This window comes from Perca fluviatilis, chromosome 15 (genome assembly GCF_010015445.1).
Source record: "Perca fluviatilis chromosome 15, GENO_Pfluv_1.0, whole genome shotgun sequence".
NCBI classification, from domain to species: Eukaryota; Metazoa; Chordata; class Actinopteri; order Perciformes; family Percidae; genus Perca; species Perca fluviatilis.
Window position 1 is genome coordinate 28,684,945 of NC_053126.1, and position 13,189 is coordinate 28,698,133.

At 41.0% G+C, this 13,189-nt stretch overlaps 1 protein-coding gene across 3 annotated transcripts in view; it reads left to right on the forward strand.

Moving 5' to 3' along the window:
• The first annotated feature begins 744 nt into the window (after positions 1-744).
• ap2a1 (adaptor related protein complex 2 subunit alpha 1) overlaps positions 745-13,189 on the forward strand; it is a 41,553-nt gene continuing 29,108 nt past the window's right edge. For all 3 annotated transcript variants that reach the window (XM_039825892.1, XM_039825893.1, XM_039825894.1), the window contains exons 1-2: positions 745-1,558; positions 8,972-9,183. In XM_039825892.1, coding sequence (XP_039681826.1) covers positions 1,492-1,558; positions 8,972-9,183 — 279 coding nt within the window. In that variant the 5' untranslated portion in view covers positions 745-1,491. The remainder of the gene's footprint in view (positions 1,559-8,971; positions 9,184-13,189) is intronic.

A 13,189-nucleotide genomic window follows, 5' to 3' on the forward strand; every position in this document is an offset into this window, starting at 1 on the left:
GACCATTTCACAATTGTAAACATAAACACTCTAAATGGCCCCATGTTGATTTCCTGTTGCAGTGTATGACATCAACTGACAGGAAGTTAACAAGGGGGGCAGGCTGGTTTCTAGCAATGGAATTCCATTGAAAAGGTCTATATGCAGCGTGCAGAGCGGCCGGAGAAACGTGCACGACTGTCAGCAACTAAACTACCTCTCTGCAGGAAATTCAAAATGCCAAGTTCATTGGGTACACAGCAATACACCCGCTCTCTCTCTCACACTCACACACACACACGCACGCACGCACGCACGCACGCACGCACGCACACACACACACACACACACACACACACACACACACACACACACACACACACACACACACACACACACACACACACACCTCCCTTTGTAGTGGGAGGTAGGCCTACTATTTTCTTTTATTTTTCTGGCATACTAAAAAGTATGCTAGTATAGCTATTGGAACGAATTTTCAAATTGAACCTGATTGAACGTGCCCCTGGCTATACTGACCCACAATCCTTTGCGCAGCAAGCTGAGGCAAAGTTCAAGGCACAATGTTATGACCTATTTTTTCTCTCCAATTGATTGCATACTGCAAGCAACATTATTTTGTTACTCAAAGTAAAAATAAAGAAAGCATGAGATTTGGAACCAGGCGAAATCATGGCAGTAGGCTACACTACCACTGGACCAATCAGCGCTGGGCTGCACTCAGTCCAAGGAAAGGAGCGTACGCGTGCACGGGTGCGTCGCGCGGTCACGCTGTTGTCACGAGCCTTATCCAATCCGTGGAGTGGAGGCTGGAGAATTAAAACGGACATCAATTATACAGCACATTTTATTTACCAAATTTAGTGCGCGATAAAGAGAGCCGGGCTATAATTTCATATCGCCGGTTGGCTATTAAGACCGTCTGAGTTATTCCGGTCAACCCGTGATGTATTCCAGTATTTGAATGATATTGCTAGCCAGCTAGCTAGCTGTTAAGCTAGCTTTACGGTGCTTGACTCGAAGTAACGTTATATTCTCGGACCATATTTTCATTAAGACATCTGACTGCATTCATCTGAGAGACACCCAAGTGATTGGCGGTTTTAACTTCAGCGAATTATTACAGTAACGTCAGGTGTTATGCGCGTCGGTTGTAATCCTAGCTGGATAAGGATTGAATGAAATAACGTTAGCTTCCCAGAGCCTGCGGAAACGAACCAGTTAACAGGGATAAGGTTAAGTTCTCCTGCTGCTGCTTGATCCACCGCCATCCAGCTAGCTAATCTAGCAAATGCTATCGGAGCTAGCCTCCCACAAGCATACAGTGAGCTTGGTAGGTCAATCATAAAGGTGTAGCGATACGACCGGATCTGCGAAGGAGCTATCTAACGTTACTACTAAACGTCAAGTTGGCCATCTTCCACTCCAGCCCAGTGTTAAGCTGACCGACGGATAACGTTAAGGCCGTAGCGAGGACAGAAACCTGCAAAAATGCCGGCTGTGTCGAAAGGAGATGGAATGCGCGGATTAGCCGTTTTCATTTCGGACATAAGAAATTGTAAGTGACATTTTCTTTCATTCTGCTTACCGATTTGTGTCATTTAACGCTAATAGTATCAGTTGACTTTGCTCTAGTTGCTGGCTGTAACGTTACCCTTTAACGTGGTGCTGTAGCGATATGACGTGAAACGAGAGAGCGCTAATTGCCTGTAGGTGCATAGTTTTTACTAGCCTCTAACCACTCAACATTGGAACCAGTATTACTCTAGATGTTGCCTGTGACATGTCTGTTTTAACTGCGACGAAACAAAGGCTCTGATGCTTGGATGCAGACAACGAGGCCTTTTGATTTTTAAAAGTTGGCTGTCGCTTTGGTCAAACTGAGACCATATATATTTATATTAGAAATCCAGATGTCTAAACTCATCTGGAAACGGAGGTTAACGATGTTCATGCTGTTTTGTAATGTTCAATTCCCAGTTACAAAGCGGTGTATATGTCATTTAAAGCTGACAGCATTACAGTCCTACAGTAATAACTTTGACTGTAAGGAGAACCTCAACCTGACCCATCTTCACACTGCCATAATCCACTTACAAGCATTTATGAGGCATCATGAAATAAACCATTGGTTATTACAAAAAAAAAGATTACTGGTATGTAATACATTCGCAATAATTGTATAGATGTTCCCTTTTAATATTGTGATGTTGATTAGAACTATTTGCTGTAGATGAAGTTTCAGCAATTTATTTGATAAATTTATTTCAGACACACAGGTCCATATCAGTATAAACATATGTAACGCACAACAACACAGACAAAACGAAAAAGTAATGTGAATTGAATTTCATAAGATCAAAGTGCATTGAAACATGCAGACCTTTTGTTCCAATGTTTTCAAAAGCAAGAAGTGTACCTTGTGTCACTCTGTGTGGGGTCAGTTAAAGCCAAATATAATTAAATTTTTTGACTAAGGTAAGCGACACATACATTTGTACATAACATTTCTTCACACAGCATAAAAGGTGGGAACATTACTAATCAAACAAATGACTTGCACTTGTCCATCTTGGCTGTTTGAGAAAGATTCTGAAAGCATCATTAAATGCCACCTGAAGCGTTCTCATTTTTGCCTTACCGTACAGATCCACTTTGGCAACACGACGTGTATAAGCGTGGTGTCGCGATGTCATACATCCATGGTTGATGCTCCCCGCCCTTGACCGGCAGCTGATTGGACGAACGTGTCGCGTCGGTCTGGCTACTCCCGAATTTCAAAACGACAGTATGGCGGCTCGTACAATCTAGTATTTTACGAAAATAGTTCACCGAAAACATTTTAAGCAAGAAACAGGCCATACAGTTGCTGAATCTGTCTTCATTTGAGATCGAGAAAAGGTCAGTTTGAAAGATTTTCGTCTACTTCTATTGAATAGTCGCGTTCATTTGCATAAAGATGGGCATCGGCCAGCTTTTTGGACATGCAGCATTTTTTCAGATGTAGCGTCGCCTTCCCGGGATGCTCTGCGGCCACGTTAAAGTCGCTTGACGTCACCCATAGAAATAAAGTGGAGCATGGCATGACCGAAGTGTCACACGCCCAGGTCGATCTGTATGGTTACTATAACAAGTGGGCTGCATAGAGTGGAGTACAGTAGGCTCTAAAAAAGGCAGTTTTCTCATCCTCTGTGCACATGTGAAATTTGCGTGCCAGCATATTGGCTTGTGCATACAGTTTGCAACACTGGTGCTGCACATCGTCATTGTCACATAAATCATTTCTGATGATGTGACCCAAATATCTCCCTTTGTTTACCACGTTTAGTGCTTGGTTTGCCATAAAGAAGGAAGGAAAACCTTGCCCCTGATCCTCCTTGGTTTTTGCAATCACGACAACACTCTTTTAGAGTTAAATTTGATGTCGTGCTGCACAGCGTACTGTGAGCAAACTCGAAGCAGTTGTTGTAGGACAGCACTGTATGGAGACAGGACGACTAAGTCATCAGCATACATCAGATGATTAATAACCCTATCCCCCCACCATACATCTAGTTTTGCACTCATAACTTTTTAGAAAGATCATCCATATACAAAATAATTACTGACTAAAAAGGGTGATACATACTCTTATCTTAACTGCATGGTTTGCTGCGAGTACCAAAAGTGCAAAATCTATATCAAATATCAGGGGACCCCTTCGCTGAAGTAGTTTGTTAAACAATTTTCCCTGATTAATACAATCAAAGGCTTTTGAAGCATCCAGAAAACAAATATTGTAGTGTTATGGCTTCTATATTTATATAGAAGTGTTATGGCTTCTATATATATCTACACAGGTGTGTGTGTGTGTGTGTGTGTGTATGTGTACACACACACACACACACACACACACACACACACACACACACACACACACACACACACATATATCTATGCCATGTTTACTTTTACAACCAAATTGATTGTCAGTGGTTATGAGGTATTCTTGAAGCCTATCCAAAAAGATGCCTTCTAACACTTTGGAAAGTATACTAGCCAGTGCTGTAGGTCTGTAATTTTCTATGCTGGTTATTTTACTGGTTTTTATCTTTGACTACAGACACTAGTAGGACAGATAACAAAGAATCAGGTAGTATGCCATGTATTAATAAACTTAATAATAAATGAGAGATAACAACTGTAGTATACTAAAAATGTATATGATTAAATCAGTTGATCATACTGACGTAAGGCTGTCCCAAACGACTATTTTTTTAAACGATTAATCTAACGATTATTTTTTCGATTAATCTAACGATTAATTTTTCACTTAACGATTAATTTCCCATTGCTCAATTATTAACAATTATTAACAATTTACACAAAACAAATTTCAATAAGGCTCAAATCTCTATTTATTCAAATTGTTTAACACTGCACTGTTAGTATTTTGTCCAACCACAAAATAAAATCACATTCAGGAGGAATACAAAAACTAAAAACTTTACAGTAAAAGTAAACCGAGCAAGTGCAAAAAGAGTAGCCTGTATCGCTGTTTTTAACAGTAGGTAAAATAACGAATAAGCTCTTTTTTAACATCCAAGCTCTTCTTACTTTAATTTAACTTTAATTATTTGTATCTAAAGGCTGGTTAAAACGTTGGACAGTTTTTTTGTCTCATTCCAGTGATTGGCACATCTGGGTGATGGCGTCAGATATGCGTCAGATGTATTTCCACTCACATACCCAACAACTGCTGAACAACGCCGACACACAGTCCTCGTCTTATCCACCACTCTCTCGCCTGTAGCCTACTACTGGAACTGACCCGAAGACCGACGTTTTCGAGGCGGGGACGGCACCAGGCGGGAGGGCATGACACGGGACCTGACAAAAAACTGCATGTAGGCGGAGAGCTCGGCTAGCTTCAGAGCTAACGCGGGGCTACAGATTAGGTGTCCCTAGAACCCGCGTATCTAACAGTAGTTCCGCATTACATTGGTTCCGCATTACATTAATTAATTTGCACAAGTTTTAGCATTTACATAGTCGATTACGTCGACGAATTGTACCAGCCCTATACTGACGACATAGTATCATGTAAAATCCTCCATCATGGGATGAGTCATTTTATATTGTAATACCGGTATACTATGGATTCTTATATGAAAGCTGATAGTCGGCAGCCTGGCCAGCACAAACTAGGGATGCACCGATACCGATGCCAGTATCTGGTATCTGTCCGATGCCCTACGCATGTAGACTGGGTAAACCCAGCCCGATCTGTCGGCGATTTGATTTCGCCCTGCAGCTCAGGCTGGAACCCTGTACGTTTATCTATCCTGCTTCCGTTACAATTTTGCGGGGACCAATCACAAACTGGCTTATCCACTACACGCTATTGACGGGTTTAACACGGTGACGATAGAGAAGCGACCAAGCAGCTTCTTGTTTACATTCAACGTGGCGGCCACCGAAGCACAGCAACCCGTTGATGCCACTCTCGCTGCTACGTCACCCGGATCGTTGGTCTGATTGGTTGAAAGACTATCCAATTGCGCCCAGAGTCATTTTGAACTATGCCCGTTGATCACGCCTCTTGTGCAGTAGAAAATACAGAGCAGACTCCCCAGATTAACGTTCAATCTTAAAAGATTGAGCTTGGTCTGGTGATAGCCAGACTAGCTGTGCATGTACAGTAGTCATAAAAATACTCCGATACTACCACACGCGATACCACACTTCTCCGTCAAGCAGGTAGGCGACGGAAGAGGAGCAATGGCAGCCGTTTGGAGATTTTTGGCTGTAAAAAAATAACTAGGCTCTTACCCAATGCATGATTGCAATTGATGACCAGCCATTGTCAGTCAGTGATAATGCTGGGTTTCGATGTCTTCTCAGTGTACTGGAGCAGAAAGATTCCCAGCAGTCACAGAAACCGTGTTTCCAAATAAATCGGCAGCCTGTTGCCCGTAAACTTCACCACTGATATTTGGAGTGGCGGTGTTAGCCCGATGTCTCTCATCAGCTTAACGGGCATATACATGAAGACAGTGATATTTAAATCTGCTCTGTCTGCATGATGCGGTCCCTACACGGCGCTGTTCTAACAACTAAGGCGCTACTCTGTAAATAGCGATATATCTATCTATCTATCAATCAATCAATCAATCAAAAAAATAGGACTCATGGTGTATAAAAGCAATAAAGCATCTTCCTTTTAAAATAGTTTGAAAATCTGTCTAGAGACACCCAGTGAGTAGTGCTGCGAATTATTTGAAAGTTTTTGATATTATGCTTATAAAATACTCAATGCCAAAACAGTACTTGTTTTCTAGAACTTGCTGTGTGAAATATAAAGGTGTTCTTTACTTGAAGGTATCTACATAAGAGTGACATGACACGGTTGTCATAAATGTTTATGGGATACCGCTACTTTCAGTAAAAGTGTCATTCAGTTTTTTGTCATGACAAGTTATGGTTATGGTTAGGGTGACTGTGTCATGTGTTCATGACAGTGTCATGTCACTCTTAAGGCTTTGACACACTAACCCGACGATTTTTTATTTATTCTTTTCACAAAAGCTGAAACAGTTTTACACTGTTACATTTTGCCATGAGTCTTTAAATTTGTTCAACATCTAGTGAACGTAGCTGCTGGCGTAAACTAATCATCCTCTCTGCTGGATCAGTAAATCCACATGGCTTCTTAATATGCACGTGAATGACGTAATGGGACTCTGCCTTCTGCAAAAGTGGTATCGGCGCATCCCTAAAATAGACTTAGCAATGCTCACCGTGCTAACACTGTGGACATTAAAATAGACCTCAACCAAGCAAGTACCCAAATGTAAGTACTTGTCCTCGATCTTAAGAAAAGTGGTATCAGTGCATCCCTAGCACAAACAAAGGCTGGATGCTAATAAAGGCAGACAGGAATGTCAAATTAAATACCTGACAAATACGGCTGGGCAATATATTGATATTATATCAACATCGATATATGAGGCTAGATGTCGTCTTAAATTTTGGATATCGTGATATGACACAAGTGTTGTCTTTTCCTGGTTTTTAAGGCCGCATTACAGTAGAGTGATGTCATTTTCTGAACTTACTAGACTTACTAGCTGTTCTATTATTTGTCTTCACCCACTTAGTCATTATATCCATATTATTGGTGAATATTTATCAAAACTCTCATAGTGTTAATATTTTGTGAAAGCACCAAAAGTCAACCCTACATTATTGCCGCGATATGGACATCGATGTATTGGGTCAAAAATATTGTGATATTTGATTTTATTTTATTTTTTCATATCAACCAGCTCTACTGACGAATCAAAGTACTACGTATGCAATGTTGCCCACACTGATATAATACGGCCAGAGGAAGGGTTAGATGCTACAGTGTAAATGGTTTGGCAAAATCTCTGTAAATAGTCTCCGTTTATATTGTCATATCTGCCAAACCTATACAAACAGGGTGGAGAAATCAAAGGTTCTATGAGGGATCAGTTAGATTGAGTTTAGCGAATCCGGGTTGTTTGTCAATCTGGAATCAGATCCAAAATGGAACCAGTTATTGGAACCCATCCCTCCCTCCATCTGCTCACTTATCTGTATAGAGTTTTTACTGTAGCTGCCTGGCATAATACCTCCAGCAGTGACAACGGCTTTCGTACAACAACACACCCTGTAATTATTTGTTAGTCGTGTTTGATTTGACTTTAGTGTTGATATGTAAACAAGGTATGTTTCTTCCTTTTTCCATTTGGAGTGAGACTGACAATTACTGGAGATTTGGACACCATCCCTTAAAGCTGTCAGGCCTGAGAAAAGGCACGCAACTTAAGTTTGGCTTTTTGAACATAAATGATTAGCCCTCAGTTGTGGGTCCATTTCTCTGTACAAAAAAAATCCTATGTATCATATTTAAGTTGATAATGTCAGTGTTGTGACAACATTAATAAAAGGACCTATTGGGACTCGTATATGCTCAAATAGTTGAGTTTAGTTTAGTATAGGGTCCCCATTAGCTGTGCCCTTAATAGTTACTTATAAAATGAAATTAAAATGAAAGTACGGCTGTTATCATTGCCAACACTGAGGCTGGCCGCTCACTTCAGATAAGTCACCTGACACATCACTGTGAGCAGGGCTCAACGCTAACTTTTTAAAGTGGTTGCCGGCTTGGCAACCAGGCATCAGCTTTAGGTTGGCGAAATTGACAATACGGTTGCCATGTTTTAAAGGAACACGCCACCGTTTGTTGAAATAGGGTTATTCAACGTCTCTTCTATATATTATATAGGTGGGCAAACACATTTTTGTCTCAGTGCATGCTTTGTCCTGATGTTAACATGCGCCGTTAACGTGAACAGAATCTTTTCACACGCGTGTATGGAAAGCGGTCGCACAACAGCCGGAATGTGTTGTGTTGCGCATGAACGTAGTGTTTAAAATTTCAAAAAAGCTGTCTGTATGTAGTCTAGATGTTTATCTTTAGGAATGCACTGTTTGTTATATTCTGGACTGATACCGTTGTTTGAAATAACAGTCTGGCCAATAGCCAATACCAAAGCAGCGCATGCTAGTGCTAGTGCATGCTAGACTGTCGTCCGAGTGAACGGTGCTCTGGCGCAGCGCTGGCCGAGTCCTTCTCGATTCATGCTGTTTGTTTTAAAGGTCCCATGACATGGTGCTCTTTGGATGCTTTTATACTTTATACACTGACACAGCGCTGTGGAGATAGGTCTGGCAACGTGAGACTAATCGCGGTATAGCTTAAAAATATTGAGCTATTATTCATAAGCCACATCGCCCAGCCCTACAGCTATCCATGTTTGTCCCATTGAGGATGATCAAAGAGGTCCTCATCCAGACAACTTTGCACAACTTTGACACATGGTTTTTCCTTTTTTTAATAGCCAGGTCCTTCAGGGCCATGTTTTAAATGCTGACATTGTACTACTTCTTTTCCCCACGTCAGGTAAGAGCAAGGAAGCCGAGATAAAACGGATCAATAAAGAGCTGGCCAACATTCGCTCCAAGTTTAAAGGGGACAAGGCTCTCGACGGCTACAGCAAGAAGAAATATGTCTGCAAGCTGCTCTTCATCTTCCTGCTCGGCCATGACATTGACTTTGGACACATGGAGGCCGTCAACCTGCTGAGCTCCAACAAGTACACAGAGAAACAGATTGTAAGTCATCTACTGGTTGTGTTGTGTGTGTTTACAGCATTGATTGATTGATTGATTGATTGATTGATTGATTGATTGATGAGTTTTGTAGAGCTGTACCTAGAATAGAATATTTACTGATGTTTTTTTCCCCCCCCTCAATACACCTTATCTACAATTATGACAAATTTAGCATTCACTCCTCTGCCCAGCACAGTCCAGTGCACCTGTAGAGCAGCCGCTTCATATTAAACTCCTATAACAGCTTCTATTCAAGTGCTTTACCTGTAAGTAGGACTGTCACAATCGTGCCATTTTAATTGATGATTAATTCTCATACAAATAATTGGGATTAACGTTTTAATTATCATTTTCTGTTCATTTTATTGGCCACTATTATAGTACAAGGCTAAATGCCTTAACACACCAGGGGCGTGACTAATAAACAACAAGAAAATGGCAAATAATCGGCTGCGAATATTTGGCGCCTCATCTGAATTGATGAGGATGCTGCTGCCTCTGGTTGCAAAATATTCTCTTCAGACTGATCCTCATGTTGTGTGGGTCAAAGTGGATTTCTCCTAAATGTTGTCTGCAGCCATATCAGCTTAAGCTACAGTAGGGTTGACAAAGCAGGCAGCTGCTGCAATAAGGGCTGCGCGATATTTTGTTACATAGCGATGTGCGATAGTCACATCGCAGGACGTTGCGATGTTAACGCTACCACGTTTTTGCTGCTTGATAGAAAAGTTTCACAACTTTTTCCTTTTACATGATTGTTACCGGCCGACCCTTCCCCCTTTTAAGACAGGCGGCCATGTGGGCAACGCGTGGATGTGACGTAACGCTAGTCCGACGGGGTTTGTTATGGGGAGTGATGCTCTCCGCGTGTCGAAAAGTAGCGTAAGCGGCAGCTGCCGCGGACGCAGTGATGCTTTTCCATGGGTAGTGAAGCTACAGTAGTCCGTGTTTTATGTTGGCCGCAAAGACCAAATAAATCACCTGATTAATGCAACGTTATCACGACGTCTCCCGGCTATTTCCCACCGCAGAGTTGCCAAAAAGCTGCTACCAGCCAGGCTAAAGCTAATAGTTAGCCTAAAGAATCAAGGGGTTTATCCCCACTAGGCCTGCTCGATTCGGGGGAAAAAAAGATGAATCATGATTTTTTTTTTTTTTTTTTAGCTTAAAATTGATGTCATGATTCTCTGCCACGATTTTTTTTTTATTGTTTATTGAACACAACAAAACAAATTGGCAGTACCAAACAGATTTTTTTTTGGGCACCTGTAGCACATTGCGCATCACCACAACCCTGTAAACACAGAGGCTTCAATGAAAATATAGAAAATAAAGTACATACCTGCCATTTAAGTACAGTAGGCTACCAAAAATAGTAACAAATAACAAATTGAACTAAATATGGCACTGATACAGGCTCTATCTGAACTCCCTGGACATGTCTTTACATAATTAAAACATGTCAATCAACATGCTGCAGCTACAGCTTCAGTCTCTAGAGGCCGAAAATGCCCTTTTTTTAAAATAATAATAAAAATATCTAAGTCATTTAAAAATGTAATCGCAAACGGGTGAATCGAGAACGTGATTTGATAACAATCGTGCAGGCCTAGTCCCAGCTATGGGGTTCGGAGCCGCGAAGCTGGAAATGTAACCCTAATCTACAACAGAAGTCTGTGTTTGATAGAACGTCATTTACACTGATTGAAGTGTTCTTGGATACACAGTTTGTCACCAGTGCGTGACATGCAGGCTCTGCATGCACAGCAAACCACCAATCACAATCTATGCTGATCAATTTATCAAACAACCAAAGCAGGCCCCGCTAGTCGACCACAGCCTGACATTTAGAGGAAGCAACATGCATGCATTATTATTATCATTGACTCTAGTATGGGTTGATAGTATTATATGAATACAATGGTGTCATGTGAGTCAACCAGTGTATTTAACTACCTAATGTCCCTCTTCAGTATCACCTTAGAACAGAAATCACATCATGTACCTGCTTTGGTGTTTGTAAAGCATTCAAGTTCAACAAAGAATCATTCACATTAGAAAAGTTCCCTTTTTCATTTTTATTTTCTATGTAGATGCATTCCCCTACAAAATCACCCCACTAGTCGATAATGATCTTAGTTCATCTTGTAAAAATGACATGCTGTATATCGCAATATACTGTATATCGCAGGAAACAAAATAATATTGCAGTGTCGTGCAGCCCCAGCTGTGAGTGGCAAGAACTTTTCCATCGGTTGGATCCACAAGTCAACCAAAACGCTGGTTTGTCTTTTCGTGATTTCCTTCTTCACAGAAACAGCGGTGAATTTAAAGTATGACTGTTGTGTTAACTGCATGCCAAATCAATCAGAACACACGAGGCCAAATTGAATGTCATGTCTGAAAGAGGCCGGAGAATCTGTCCATGCATTCATTACCAAATGTTGGTACTTGGCAAGTGTTGGTTTGGCTGCTACTCAAAGTATTGAGCTTATTGAGCCCTTAGAGCTAAATTATGTGATAGTATTCAAGTCGACGTTAACAACCTATCAAACGCTCTACTCCTGCACTGTTGAACTACACCAGATCCAAGTTTGTTGACTGTCAGTGTTGACAGAAGTAGAGATCAATGACCTGTGTGCTGTCACCCACATACTGGCCAGAATCACCAACCCCTACAGGGTATCATGCTAGGTATCAGCTAGCTAGACATTGTTGCTGATATACTTACAATACTTTAGTGCCCTACCTAACCCAGACTGGGAAACTTGAAACTTGGAAAGGTCCAAACTATTGGCTCATGGTCCGGTCCAACTTTACCGGCCATCAGTTCTTTGTCTGTGTAAATGCGAGCACAACATTTTGAAAAATAGCTTTAATCATGATAACCACAGACATGAAATATTTTTTTAAAGTCAGCTACTCCTTTAACCTGTTTCAGTATTATTCATAATTACCATTTTCTGGTTCCCACAGCTACCAACTGTGTGCTGGCCTGGGGTACCCGATGCATTTATAGATTTTTGGTTTGTGCCCCCCCAAGCTGTTCGATGTGCTGAGGAACACACTAAGGCGTGAAGAAGATACAGTGCAGTCAAACAATTATTTGGACAGTGATACATTTTCTAGAGTTTTGACCTCAACACATTACATTGAAATATTTTCTTTAGTCTGTAGGATAGCAGGGGGGAAGCCTTGATATGACAATACAATTGATCAACAAACCATTCAGTTGTTGCACTTTTAAATGCTTGTATTTTGTTGCACTGGCAACTTGTTAAAAATATATTGTCTGCCCCAAATTATAAATGGGGTGGACAAAATATTAGAAACACTGTCAAGTATAACGTGATACAATTCAACAGCTGCAAATGCAGCCTCCACAATGACCATGATGTTGAATCAACTCTTCACTAAAGCAGATTCAGCAAAAACTAGACATTAGAAGCTCCATGATGGTAGGGCTTATCCCAAGGCAGTGGGACTAGAATGCATTAGCTGTTGACATCCACCTTCAGACAGTAGGCAGGTGGCAGGAAATGAGAAAAGACAACCACAACCACAGACGTTGCAATTGTTGGTCACAACTGCATTAGTTTCAGCTAGTTGGACATAAAAGTTGTCGTCTTGTCACCAAAACTCAGTGTGTATCTTTTAAGTGTAACAAAGATGATGAATGCATTTCCTTACTCATAAAATATTTGTAAAGCCAATTTTTTCTTTAAAATTTGAACGTATATGGATAAAAACACCCTCAGACATTATTAACGCTCATTGTCACTGTTTTATTTCAAGCCCTGCAAACAGATTTGCTCTTAAAGGGTAACTTCCAAATTTTTCAACCCTATTTTCCTATGTTTTTGTCTCTAAGTGACTGATGGGAACAACAATCTTTGACATCGGTCCAGTATTAAGCGAGATCGCTGCTGTCGGCAGTCAGCGAAAAACAAGCTACAATGTGAGTTAATAGGCCAGTTGTCCAGCTTGTATTTACCTTCACAGAAGT